This window comes from Amblyomma maculatum, chromosome 2, assembly GCF_055883805.1.
Source record: "Amblyomma maculatum isolate TAMU_Amacu chromosome 2, ASM5588380v1, whole genome shotgun sequence".
In the NCBI taxonomy this organism is placed as follows: Eukaryota; Metazoa; Arthropoda; class Arachnida; order Ixodida; family Ixodidae; genus Amblyomma; species Amblyomma maculatum.
This window is the reverse complement of record NC_139345.1, coordinates 76479632-76494019: the sequence shown is the minus strand read 5'-3', so window position 1 is coordinate 76494019 and position 14388 is coordinate 76479632. Positions and strand designations below refer to the sequence as shown.

Sequence of the window (14388 nt, the reverse complement as noted above, 5' to 3'; positions counted from 1 at the left end):
TCTTACACCCCGGCTAGTGAATGCGAGAAAAACACGGCTAGTGAATGCGCAAAAAGGAAAAAGTGTGCAGTAGCCAGAGAGTTTCCAGGGAGCCAATGTTCATCACCTAACCGGGTCCTAAAGTAGCCAATTTGAAGCAAAGTAGCCACAAACAGAAATCCTGCTGCAATGAATAGTGAGACACATGGCCGTCAAGAGGTATTTTTTTGCGACAACCTTGGCGTAGAAACATTATTTCATAAATATATCTTAAAGGCTAAATTTATTTTTTTTTTCCTGTTCTTTTATTCTGGTTTCGTGGCAGCGATTAAAAACAAGCAGAAAGTTACAAAAACCGAAGCACAGCTGGTCGTCGGAACTTGTATATATATGAAATATTTGGGCATTTTTACCCTGAAAATTTCAGTTAATCATCGCTGTTCGGCTTTGTGTAACATTCATGCTCCTTCCTTACCCATACGCCACGAAGAACATGACCCCAGCGTGCGTGGACAGCTCCGACGGCCTGTAGTGTTTGAGCAGGAAGACGCACAACGCAACACAAGCGCTCCATGCCCTGGACGCGTACTGGCCGCAAGTCACCAAGAACACCGCTAGGGAACCCAAGAGGCTGTGTGGGCTATGCAGGAGCCACAGCAGGACGCCCAACGATTTGACGACCTGGGGGAGGCATCGGGAAGGTGAGAGCGATTTTTCAGCGCAGAGAGCTTTGCGCCGAATTTAAGCGGCATATAAAAATAACTTCCCACTTCCGAGCATACAAAACAAGCGAAAGTCTTTGAAATCAGGGAAAGCGCGAAGGAATTTTATTTTTTTTATTCGTTGTCTTGATTAGAGTTAGAGAAGCCTGATGTAAGCACAATAGTCTTTGAGAATTCATTCACTACATAGATGCCCATGAGTAGTGGCGAGTAATAAAGGTTACCAAAAACGAGGAGAAGTGGAATTGGACTGCGAGAACCCTGCGGCTCTATGACACGCTAATAGCGAGACTGCCTAGCCGTTGCAATGCCTGTTAAAAGAGGAATGCCGGCAGGAACCGATCTTTATCAAGCGTGTAACTTCCCAAGCGTTAGAGCGCCTTTGAGCTGCCTCTGGTACTGGCGTGTACTGAGCTCCACTTTCACTGAAAAGTGAGAACGGCGTGGTACCTTTGTTATTTCGTTTATTTGAACCGCAGCGTCACGTATTGGACTCCAGTGATTAGTGTCTTCCGCTAATAGTTTTTATTCCCTACTGTACGCACTTAGAAAAGATCATCGATCCTTCTTCCATCAGCCTTAATTTGATTATTAGTTCTTCTCCTTACCTAAAATTATATGTATCAACGAAACTGGTCACTCGCATATTTCTGTCTTCTATTTTTGACGTCTTTGAAACTCCCCTATCATTTTCGTGCTTTCAAAAACTGCTTGCTTCTTTTGTGCATTAATCCTGACGGGCTCCACACCTGTCCTATTCTTTTTTTATGTTCAATGTGTCGAAATGCATGAATGATTCTGTCGTAGACGGTATTTCATGCTTGAGATAACCGTTTAAGAACAAATAGTCAATCCCGCGCAGTGAAGGGGTTCTTTTAGGCGCCGAGATCTGACGCGAATCCCTCTCGAAGTGAATTTTGCGCGGAAACCTGCACGTCGTGCCAGCAGTTCCCACCAGTGCGCGTGACTCTGCGACATCTGTTCCCGACAGTGTTCACAGACGTGCAAAGAATCCTCAATGTATACAAGGCCACAACCAAGTTTAGGTTTTCGATGCCGTTCATAAATTTCCGTCGCAGCGTATGCACCTCAACAAAACTGAAATGGAACACAACGGGACAAAATGTTAACGAAATACACTTGTCATCCGGTTTGCAGTCTAACGCGAATCACTAGCAGCAACTAATTGATGCATAGGCTGTGTAAATAAGAGCTACTTTTGTACAGCACATGTGTTAGCACATCAACTGATGAAGTGGAAGTCACTTTCTTTGATTCCTTTCATCCCGTGATGATTCTCAAAGCCAGCCAAATCTTTGCCCAGCTTTACACGATCACATTGTTGTTGTTTTTTTTCTACTCTCATGCATTGTATGACTTAGCAAACTTGCTTTAAGTTATAAATTAATCACGATTTTGGCAGGCATGTGCTTCGTTTTGGTCCTTAGAAAGTTTGCGCTTAAAATGCAACCATCGCACCAGCCAGTGAGCAAGAAAGCCGAAAAACCTTATTTTCTTCTATAGAAAGTTGTCCACTGGAGCGGGAGTATAGCCCCATCAAGTGGCTATGAGGGGCGTTCGGCGACTTCTAAGGCTCCTCTCACGCCTCGAATCTTTTTTGTCCGAGTTGCAATGCGGCCTCTCATTGGTCTAGATTATAGAGCTGCAAGTCTGGAGGCGGGCTTTCCTAAGGGCAAGCCCAGAGTGGGTGTGATAGAATGTCATGGTGACCCATAACTTAGAGGAAGAGTACAAGAACCCGGGGTTACATGTGCGCATATATCGGGGGATTTGGGAAGGATTTCGTTTGGATTTACCGGCGCCAACCTCTTGTGGCTTGGCCATAGACGTATTGGGGGGGGGGGGGGGGGGGGGGGGGGGGGTGATAAAGAAGTCTACCTAAGCGGTAGCGCATGGTGATGCATGAAATGTAACAGCGCGAACCCTCCCCGTCCGCACAACGAGCAGTACCACAGCCCCGTTGATTATTTCTCGAGCATGATTGTGGTTGGCCTCATTTCCTGGATGTGATGAGTGCCCAAGGGCCCATGCAGATCATATGAATCTGGCAGATTTGGAGATTGCTTTAGTGGAGCAGGGCGAAAGTAAGAATCGCAAATTTAGAGTGGCTGAAGGTGGTTTCTGCAGAGGCAGAGGCCATCGCCAAGGGCACGTCCAACTCCTCGACCTCTTCAGACGATCTGAGGGGAACATGTAACATGCAATGCACGTTCATCCACATTGGTTTCCCATCACGAATAAAAAAGAATCACGACCACGGTGTTCGGCAGCGTCAAGTACTTTTTGGGCAGGGACTTCGCCCTGTCCTTGCAGCGAGCGACATGATGAATTGAGCGCATGCTGTTAGGAAAAGGGGTAAAGATGAGGTCACCATGGACATGAAGCGGAAGCGAAGCCTTGTCCCCAGAGGTCGCTTCGAAGCTCATTCTGAGCATGTCAAGAATGTGAAGTCCCTTGGAAATGTGGGCGAGACGCTCTTAATAAAAGGTAGATTACCTTCATCGAGCTCCATCACAGGGTTGCAGGACTTAATCCCAGGAATGTATGAGTGGAGATCATTTGGGGGAGGTGAACAGCTGTTCTGTATGCCTGCCTAATAAGCCAGTAAACACGATCCCGCTCCTGGGAGCTAAAGTAGACATAAGGAGGAGAGGAGAGGGGGTAAAGAATACGCGATTGAACGCAATGCCTGAATAAGACGTCAGAGAACAGCCTCCTTCAGGCCTCTACATTTGTTGGCAACGCCCCGCCACAGCTATCCATAAGCTCATGGCTCCCGGCATCTCCAATACCGTGAGCGAACTGATCGAAGCAACCCTCAGCACCCAGTATGAGCGGTTCTCACTCACACATGCTGGCCGAGCGGTACTGCACCAAATTGGGATCTCCCCGCCGAAAGCGGCCTCAAGTTATTCTGAACTTACACCGGAATATCGCCTAAATCTCCGCATTCCTCCCCAACGGATGCACCCGGAACACCACGCCGAGAGAAGGGTAGACCGGGATCGTCAATTCGAGAAACGCTTCAGCGGACGTCCGGACGTCGCGTATACGGACGCCTCTTACCATCCATCGAGGCCAGTGATGGTGGCAGTAGCTCTCGCCCCTCACAGCAGCTGGTATACAGCCTGCAGCATTCGCAATGCAGAAACAGTCACCGCAGCTAAGGAGGTTGCCATTGCGCTAGCGCTAGCCGAACCTAATACCATAATTGTCATCAGTGATTCGCAACAGGCTATCCGCAACTACAATGCTGGCCGTATCTATTACCAGGCTATAGCCAAACGGGTGAGTTGGTGGAACATATTCGATGGAAAACAGCGCAAAAGCAGAGAAAACACAAGACGAGCGCTCGCCTTGTTTTTTTTTTTTTTTTGTTGTTGTTGTTTTTTTTTTTTTTTGCTTTGGTGTTTATCTTTTGCGCTGTTTTCCATCCAATATCTTGCCAGGCGTTACACAATATACTTTCGACTGCACCCTCTTCCACATCTCACTTACTTCTTTGGACTCCAGCCCGCAAGTCGCTCAGCCGAAACTCCCAGGCACACACTCTCGCTCGAGATCTCAGCTGTCGAGCCGAGAGTATGATCAGCCACTCTGCTTCTCCTGAGACTAGTATCTCACGCGCTTCTCTACTCACCACTTACACGGACATACACCAGCCCTACCGACTGACTCGAAAGATGCTCATATCCTCCCGCATACCGCGATCTAACAAGACACGAGGCAGTCCATTGGCGCAGACTACAAACTGGCAGCTTCCTACACCCCCTTTTATACAGCAGGATCTTTCCGGAACACATAGCCCCCATGTGCAAACACTGCTCAATTCCGACCACTCTCATAAACTCATAAACATGGCGTGGACTTGTGCACACAACAACACAGATAACTCATAAACCCCAGACACGTGGAAGTCCCTCCTGCGTAATTCTGAGCCAGCAGACCAACGCCGGCTTGTCCAGCGCGCGGCAGAGGCCGCGACATCCCAAGGGATTTACGCCGACCTCCTCTAAGCCAGCGTCGTCGTTTGACTGGTCCCCTGTTTTTGAGCTCAATAAAAGAGTTCACCACCACCACCCCGATTAAGACGAATAGTCTGTGCAATATCATCATCATCATCATCATCAGCCTGACTATACCTACTGCAGGTCGAAGGCCTCTCCCATATTTCTCCACTTAACCCGGTTCTGTGTTAGCTGCATCCACTTGACCCCTGCGAACTTCTTAACCTCATCCACCCACCTAACTTTCTGCCGCCCCCTGCTACGCTTTCCTTCCCTTGAAATCCAGTTTGTTACCCTAAGCGACCATCGGTTATCCTCTCCTTGCACTACATTTCCTGACCATGTCCATTTCTTCTTTTTGATTTCCGCTAGAATGTCGGTGACTTGAGTTATTTCTCTGACCCATTCTGCACGCTTCCTATCTCTTAATGTTACCCCCACCATGTTTCGTTCCATAGCCCTCTGGGTTGTCCTGAACTTACGTAGAACTCTTTTGGTTAGTCTCCACGTTTCAGCCCCATAGGTGAGTACAGGTAAGATGCAACTGTTGTATACTTTCCTCTTGAGCGATACCGATAAGCTGCTTGTCATAATCTGCGAGTGCTTGCCAAATGCGCTCCATCCCAATCTTATTCTTCTTGTTATTTCCTTTTCATGGTCCGTATCTGCAGTTACTATCTGTCCTAAGTGGACATATTCGCCTACTACTTCCAGTACGTCGCTACCTAATGTAAGCTGCTGCTCCTTCCCGAGGCTGTTGAGCATTACCTTAGTCTTCTGCATATTGATTTTCAAACCTACCTTTCTACCTTTCCTGTCTAGGTCATCAATCATTATTTGCAGTTCATCCCCACAGTTGCTTAGCAAGGCAATGTCATACAGACCGAGTTTGACCAGAGTATCCCTGCTTTCCCGATATCTTAATGGCGGACGCCTCGCATAAGGTTTGGCCGCTAGCAGTAATGCTGATGGGAGGATGAGTGCGGAAGCCTGGTTCACCTTATTGAGGGGTAGCTCGGTCTTCTGAGCGAAGCATGAGCGATCACCTCGGGCTACGTGGCGTTGAACTCTACTGATTTGATTTTTTATTCTAGTGAAAGGTTTGGCCGGCTATATCCCGCTGTTAATTTCTCCCCGTTGGTTCGCATCATGCTCACTTCAGCGATTTTGTTCCCCTTGTTCCTCAACAGACTCGCAGATCCATAGCACGTGCGTTTGTCGGAACGAGAAGTCCGGCGCACTCACGTAGATGCACACATCCGAGCGCTTCAGCACAACTTAGGCAACCTCGCCAGCCCTGTAAAATAATAGGGAAGCTGTGTGAGCTTCTAAAAAGAAGACAAAGACGATGTGCAGCCCCCTTTCTTTGCTCTCTTGTCTACAAGCCTACGCCATCATTTATGCAAAGCCGCTTTGACGTCACATAAACACTCACGCCGCTTGCTGACACCAATTCACGCTAAATATCTTCAGGTGCATGATCGGATTTATTCCAGATTCCTCCACTAAGACACCTCTTCCCATTTTCCTATTTTCACAATATACGATGTGGGGATTCACAATCCCCTTCCTCCATTACAACGCCCGCGCGTAATTAACATGCATGATTACGCGCGCTGGCAGAGAGGTTGGCGGAGGAGAGGACATGCTGGCCACCCCCCGCCGCCTCCCGGGCCTGCGGCGACGCTACCGCGGACTTCCCTCTTTCCTGCCGGCCTAACCGGGAGACCTCCTCTCCCGTTCCGTGTCGAGGAGCGCGACTGTAGCAACTCGCTCGGGGTTCTTCGGCGATTGGGCGCGCACGCGCGCGGTTCATGATTCCGAGGAGACCTCCGCCGTCACCGAGAATCGCCCATTGACCGTAGGCACTTACCGCTACGGGATGTGAGCGAGGAGCCGTGTCAAGTGAGAAGACTCTTCCTCTCACCTCCTTGGCACGCTTCCTCATTAGATGGTTTTTATTTCACCCCCGTACGCGGCGTTCGCTCGCTACACGGTGGTTGTTCTTGATTGCTATTCCCTTGCCGTGTACTCGAGCACAATAAACAATGTTCGAGTACTTAACTCGGTGTGTGTCCCCTCTGGCCCGAACCCGCCGCAGTGGCGATTTCTCGCACCGCGGGTTGGGGGTCACAGCTTTGTCTGCTAGGGCTGGCACGTCGGGGCTAGAAGGCGACTGTAGCATCTAGCTCCCCCCCCCCCCCCCCCCCCCCGCCGTGGCGCATTCTTGCGAGAATTAACCCCCATAACATTTCTACCATCCCTCATACAGATTTAACGTGCCCACAAAGATGTGAGAGAGTAACTGGCATTTTTCCTTCCTAATAACCAATTTCCGAAGATGCGGCTCTGAAATACCACTTACCTCACAAGCCAGAAGGCACATGAACATGTTGCGAAGCAGGCTTCCTGTTCTTCTGGTCAGAAGAAAGAGCCCAATCACAAACACCTGCAAAGGTAGAGTAACAATCAAACGGCCACTCTTGGTGACAAAGCCCTCGTATGATCATCAGGACTTAGTAGCAATCTTGCTTATGCATGACTTCTGACTGACCGGCCATATCGTGACGTCTAAGTCCATGTATTCAGGCGCAGGTAATTTAAACTGTGCTTTTACGCAGTATCATTAGTGCAACCAGGTTAAACCAAGAATAGAGCCTAGAAAAATTGTCTAACGCTTGTATAATCCCGCTTGTAGTGTTTTTACAAAAAAAGAAACTGCAGGAAACGGAATGAATCCGAAGCTACCAATCTATCGTGGGGGACGTATACAAAACTTCAGAACTCTCGCCGCAGCTGATAGACTGCACACACTCTCGCGACGTGCAGTGCACGTCGTTGCCTCCATCAACTTCCATTTGCTCGTAAAAGCTTTAACAGGTCTCGGCTTATGTGCGTTAAACCCTTACCATATTTTTCCCTTGATGACGCACTGCAGTGATTCTGGAGAGCAGCGAAAACTATCTCCTTGTCTTAACGCCTTGCTTCGTTGCATGTCCCACCAACTCTTATCTGTTCGTAAAAGATTTTACACTTCTCGGTTTACGTGCCTTACCATATTTTTCCCCTAATGACGCACTCCAGTGACTGCAGAGAGCTTCGTTGTATGTGCGCCATCGCAATAAAGACGCACTTTTTTGCAAGTATGGCTGGATTTCTCGAAGTATGATATTGCTTTTCTAGGAGACACTGTTCAAGTGCCACTCATTCCTAAAGCCGCAACTGCAGACACAGTGACGCATCTCGGCTTTTAGCTCTATTAATAATATGTAATTATAAATATAGTTATGAGCCAATGCTCTATGGTAGAGAATTGGACTAATTAGTGCAACGTAAAGGATGCTTAGTACGGCAGGGACAACACTCATGGGCAGGGATATGGAGTGCAAGAGTAAGCGACATGTAAGGAATATACTGCCTGAGTAAATGTTAAAATGCATAGCACGCGTATCACAGAATCAAATCTCGGCTGAATTGAAGTTTTACTTGGAGTCCTCATAAAACCACGGGCTGCGTTTAAGCTCTAGATCTTTTACATTGGTACTGCATGATACCCAATAAACAGAAGTTTTAGACACCTCCTGAAGCCTTGCAAGCAGAAAGACCACAACCATAATTATCGGGAAGATTATAGGAAAGAAAGTTTTTTTTTAACAAACGTTTACACAATTTTATAATTATACCATAACAGCCAAACCCACAACAACCACTCATTTAGATGCAGATCAAGCTTCGAAGAGAAATATCGCTATGCATTTAAAGCTTAGATCATTTTTGTCGATTTGTTCATTAATCACCTTACAATATCCTACTGTTGCCTCAATATTGAAAGTACACAATCTTATATACTCTCATATATGCACGTTTTCGGTCCGTGCTTGGAGAACCAGCCTAAGGAAAGACTCTCATAATGAGTACACCTTTACATCTGGAATCTCCTAGCGCGAGCTGTTTCTTTTAGGCGCGGCTTTGGCCTGTTTATTTCATTTGCACATATTTTCTGTAACATTAAGAAAAGTGTAGATGTTTTCTTAGCTCAAGTTTAATTCCCGTTCCCGATCGCGACCTTGGCTTAGATGAAAGTAAAGTAAGGAGGATCATTATGCGAGACAACCGGGCCGTTGAACACAATAGTGACTGCCCTAATTTATATTCCATGTCCATTGTTCGGGTCCTACAGAGGCTGACCACAGGGAATGAGAGGGCATTGCTTTTTCCGATAAAAGAGCTTGGGACAAAGAAAACCCTGAATTAATTAAAATGGAAATAGAGTCGTTATATTACCATGACACAATGTCTTTGAAGGAAGCCAAGGTAGTCGAAATTAGAACGGTGTCACCCGCGACGTTTTTATATTTTTGTTTTCTCACTGTTATCGCATAATACGCGATATTTTCGCTCCATTCTACCATCCCCTCCCAAGTCAGCCACCGACTATACTTTGCGGCTGACCGCCAACGAGGTTGATTCTTAATAACGGGGCTTGATTCAAACACGTACGCATAATTTCTATTTTATTTTTCAGGTCTTTGTCGATCGTTCTCACTGCGCCACCCCGCCGGGGTGGCGCAGTGGTTACGGCGCTCGACTACTGTTCCCAAGGACGCGGGATCGAATCCCGGCCTCGGCGGCAGCTTTTCGATGGAGGCGAAAAGCAAGGCGCCCGTGTGCTGTGCGATGTCAGTGCACGTTAAAGAACCCCAGGTGGTCGAAATTTCCGGAGTCCTCCACTACGGCGTCTCTCATAGCCTGAGTTGCTTTGGGACGTTAAACCCTACAAACCAACCAACCATCACTGACAGCCCCAAGCTGAGGCTGCTGGAGTGTTGTAGCTCCCACAACTCAGGGCTATAGTGCCTATGCGCTTGCTCATTCTACGCATAGCAGTATACGCAGGTGCCCAACAAGATGTGCCCACAGGGCTAACATTGTTACCGAGAGATACAATTGAAATATGGTTCATTAAAATTAATGTCTTCAGCGTCCCGTCCCGTAAAACTGCATCACATTTCTGCCCCGGCGGCGGTGCATTTCCTGCAATGGTGCTCCTCAGTCCTTGCATGTGCTAGTTCAATAGTGGCAGTCGCTGTTGATGACCCTGAGAGCACATAGAATAGGTGTTCTGTTTGTTGGACGGAAGTCCAGTGCACTGCAGATGTTCATTTGTTTGAAAAAAAAAATAATAAACAAAAAGTTTGAAAAAATATGATCCCCACACGAACTTAGACGGGGCGAGGGGTGCCGCTCTCGTTCTTCTGCTGCGCTAAGATGGAAGTGTGATCAGAACGGTATTCAGTTAAAGAACTCGATCAAACTTTGCCTATTATTCTGAAACCTTGCCGAAGCCAATAATCTGTACGCGCTCATTTCATCCTGCTAGACGCGTCGAATATGCCCAGACATAGACGTTACTCTGCTATAAACTCTGTTCCCTGAAATATGGTATTCTTTCTTATTCACTTGTGTCATGAAAGGGCCTCGAGATTGGCTACACGCACTGAAAACGCAATCAATGCAACCCAATTTCTAAGCTTGAATTTCTCCTGTGCCCTGATGTGATGAGGTGTGAGTATTCAAAAACCCAAGGAAGCGCACTTTTTGTCCACCTTTAGTCTCGCATTCTTTTTCTTATATGACAGCCAGATGAACAAACCAATAAAGTGAAAAATTTATGCAAAGGTCGTTTCTGTGACGCATACTCTAAATGAGTCGCTGGTACCTTTGTGTTTAAGTTTATTTTACGCTCACACTAACTTGCTCCAGCCAAACTGCCGCAGTGTCATTGCCCCGACCCGAATTTACGGCACAAAAGCCAGAGACCAGCCGCACTCATACCACTAATGGGGACGCAGGTGGATTTAGGCTGCCTCGGAAATGCTCCCGTTTGTCTCGCTGGAGCTTAAAGCCAGCTACAGGATGAGACATTCCGAGCATTAGGGAGCTGATCTCGACGGCAGTGACGCAAGATTCGAGAAACTCGCCGCTGCGTTTGAGAAATATTCCCGCTCCAAATGACCTCCATTCCAGTAGAACAAGCCAAGGAAATCGAGCCGAAGCAATGAGGCTGAAATCATCCATCCGTGGTCCCTAGGAACCTCAGGTTTCCGCGATGGGCTTTCACTTTGATTCTGAAGCCAGCAAATAACATGGTGGGGTAACGCAGTGATCCCAGACAAGGTCGTCTCAATTTCAAGTAATTCGATCAGCCTCTTTGTTCTGTCTCCTTTCTATACTACCCTTTCAGTGGAACTGTAGCGAGCCTGGGCTCCTCCATCGGGTACAGTTCGCTCGAGCAGAGGGTAAGGGTTAGCACTCACCGATGCCAGAAGGCTGAGTCCGCTGAACACGGCCAAAGCAGGCTTCATTTGCAAATGCGAGGAGTCGGGGCCCAGGCTCTCGTCGCTGATAACGCTGGCCGAGGCGAACATAACGGGTAGCGAGAGCAAGGTGCACACGCCGACTCCGCTCGCCAGCTGCGGGAGATGGCCGAAGACGCAATACGCCATTTCGGCAAGGGTCGAAACGAAACGACGAGCAATAACGCCAGACAGGGATTGTTAGTGCTGTATGGTACACCCCCTAATGCCGTTATCTGTTCTATACTCACTGGTCTTTGAAAGAAGAACAATTGTGCGGGAACAGGTTACAGGCACACTGGCACATCTATTTTATTCGAGTAAAATAAAATTTGTGCAATAAATTTGCTTTGTTTTACAGGACGAAGACGTATGTGCCAGTCTGTTTTCAGCCGCACCTACCAGACGTAACTCCCTGGTAGTTATCCTACACAGACGGTTGTTCTGTAGAGGTTTAAGAAAAAGAAACAAGTATCTGCTCAGAATGACGGAGAGAAATAGGCTACCTGAATTTTATTATTACAGTTAGGTGATTACTTCAAGCGCCTGAAATGAAGGACGAGACGCAAACAATAACCAAAGCGTCCTATTTCGCGTAGCGAACATCGTGACCACCAGAAAGAGCGTTTTGTCCGTAATTATAAAAGACGTATTTGTAGGCAAACGCGCACATTTTTTCTAGCATTGTAACCCGTTACATTAACCCTTCCCTGAAAAAAAAAGAACACTTAAGATAACGAGCATCAATTCTACATAAGCCGAGATCATTATTTTAGTTTATATGAGACTGCTGAAGTTCCAGCGTGTAGGCGAGGCGCACTGACGGCCCTTGAGATCTGGTGGGTCGTCGCACCACTTTTGAATGTTTGATGGCCCGGGCTGGTCGGCTAATGGTTGATTCAGTGAGGTATGTGAGGGTATAGGCAACGGCGGTTGTGCCATGCTGGGAGACGATTCTTTTTGTGACATCGCACTCACTCGCTTGTGTGTGGATGACACGACCGAACGATTCCTGTACAGACGTTCTGTACTGCATCACAAAACTCTGCCTTCTTCTCCTAGAAATCTGTATGACCTAAGCTCCATCATGCCTTTTCATTTCTAATAGCTCATTATCGAGGATGCGAATGTCTTTTCCTAAGCAGAGCAAAATGCCTTCCTCAAGACTGCGTTCCAGAATTTTTACTAAAGTTCCCTCGAGGTGCAGTTGAAGCATTTAGCAGCATACGATCCTCAAGCTCCGTCCTAGTAGCAGTTCTTCAGGTGATCGTTCATTCTTGAAAAGTACTTACTTCCATTGAGAAGGACCATCCCGCTATCCCTCTTGCGCAGAAGCCGTTTACCTCTGATACTGCATTTTCAGAAAGTCCGTTCGATCAGGAAAGACATGGACTTGGTATCGTATGCACGAAATTGTAAACGCGAACAAAATTACTAACATTTTTCTAAGACAGTGTGTTATGCGATGTCAGTGCATTTTGAAGAACCCCAGGTGATCGAAGTTTAGAGAACCTTCCACTGCAGCGTCCCTCATAACATGAGTTGACTCAGGCTATGAGGGGCACCGCAGTGGATGGTGTATACCGTCCAAAAGCGATCGCTTTGGAACCAACCAAAATATTTCGGAGAGAATTGCGAGTCACCATGGGTACCCACCTGCAGATGTAGTGCATGCCGCGCGAAGATCTGGTGCATTTTACGAATTACCGCCGTCGGAGAGGTGTCCTCAAGTGCTAGACTTCGGGAGAATTTGATTAGCTTCCACAAAAATGCATAAATGTTCCTTCCGGTGTGTAAAAAAGGCCTTCAGGTACTCTCGCCCACGGCGTGTCTAAAAAGATGCGCTGACTGGATTGTTTGTCACACTGTCGGTAGGCAAGCCTTTTGCGCACCTTCGGTAAATTTAGCAGTATTCAGCATCGAAGCAGTGCAATATATCTCTTTCTGAGCTCTCGGTTCACATTTTCCTATTCCGGGAGGCCCTTGGCTTAATTGTAGCAGCATTTTTTCCCGCATGCTTGACGGTATACCACTCTGCTTCCGTTGAAGAGAACTCTGTTAACTACAGAAAACTCTGATACGAACGACTTCAGCTAACCATCTACGAGACTGGGTAGTTGAAAATTAGGAATGGCACTCGGCATTCTGCGTCGCTCGCAGGTTGTAGCTGAAATGAAGTTATAGCTGGAATGAAGTTTTCTGTCCTCCATCAGCGGTGAAGGCCTTCGGAGCGCATATACTTCAATATCAACTCTACTTTTTTTCCGCTTCTGGCTGCACAGTTGTGCCATACCGGGCTTCTGGCCTTCTTGATAAAATATCAGCTACAACTGATCGCCGGGAACACATTGCCATTCAAAATTGCATTTCATAATCCGTAATGATAAGTTAGCCTTGACCGCCTAGTAAAGAGCAGAGACATTGGTCTGCCAACCAAGATCCGTATTACTCGTGCTATGGTCTTTCCAGTTGTGATGTATGAATGCGAGAGTTGGACTGCCAAGAAGGCTGACCGCCGAAGAATTGAGGCGTTTGAATTGTGGTGCTGGTGGAGACTCTTGAGAGTTCCTTGGACTGCCAGAAGATCAAATCAGTCGATATTGTCGATCAAAACCCTGACTGCTCATTGGAGGGTCGAATTCTAAAGTTAAAGCTCAGCTACTTTGGTCATCTGATGAGAAGAGAGGAGTCGCTGGAGAAAGATTTGATGTTGGGAAAGGTTGAGGGTCGCCGGAGAAGGGGTAGGCAGCGAACGCGATGGTTAGATGGCATCCTCGAAGCACTGCAGATGAAGTTATGTGATGTTAGGAAGATAGTGAGAGACCGGAAAGCGTAGCGTGACATATGGTCCATAGGGTCACGAAGAGTCGGACTCGACTGAACGACTGAACTGAACTGAATGATAGGCGCTGTGGACGTTGTGGCTGGCCGCCCACTTTTTTCTTTTCACCATTCAATAATGAGTGACGATTAGTTTCAATGATGATGGGTAGTTTTGAGCCGAAGAAAGGTTTGTGCCGAGGGCCTTTTTTTTTAATTTGATAGACCTTCATTTAGTTTGTGGGAGTTCACGCGATACTTAGCCTACATCTTGCAAGTCTCGTCTGTTGTCGCAGGAGTGCCTGTCGTTCACTGACACCTTCGTTGAGGTAGGAGAGAGGGGCATATGTCTGGGTTACAGAAAATTAATGCATCCGGCAGCATTTCGTTTGTCCGTTTTCACTTACGCTCATGAGCCTTACTGTATCCGAGAAATGTGTCGTTTTAATGAAGCAAAGTGGATTGTTGAGCGAGTTTGTGTGC

The 14388-nt window shown here is 47.3% G+C and overlaps 1 protein-coding gene across 1 annotated transcript in view; it reads right to left on the bottom strand.

The window, feature by feature from the left end:
• The window catches only part of LOC146199062 (lysosomal cholesterol signaling protein-like), a 79290-nt gene that overhangs the window by 33026 nt on the left and 31876 nt on the right, over positions 1–14388 (bottom strand). Inside the window, exons 5-7 of the mRNA XM_084592029.1 lie at positions 11047–11202; positions 7095–7178; positions 455–660 (exon numbers count right to left, since the gene is read on the bottom strand). Of these exons, the coding sequence (XP_084448155.1) occupies positions 455–660; positions 7095–7178; positions 11047–11202 (446 nt within the window). The remainder of the gene's footprint in view (positions 1–454; positions 661–7094; positions 7179–11046; positions 11203–14388) is intronic.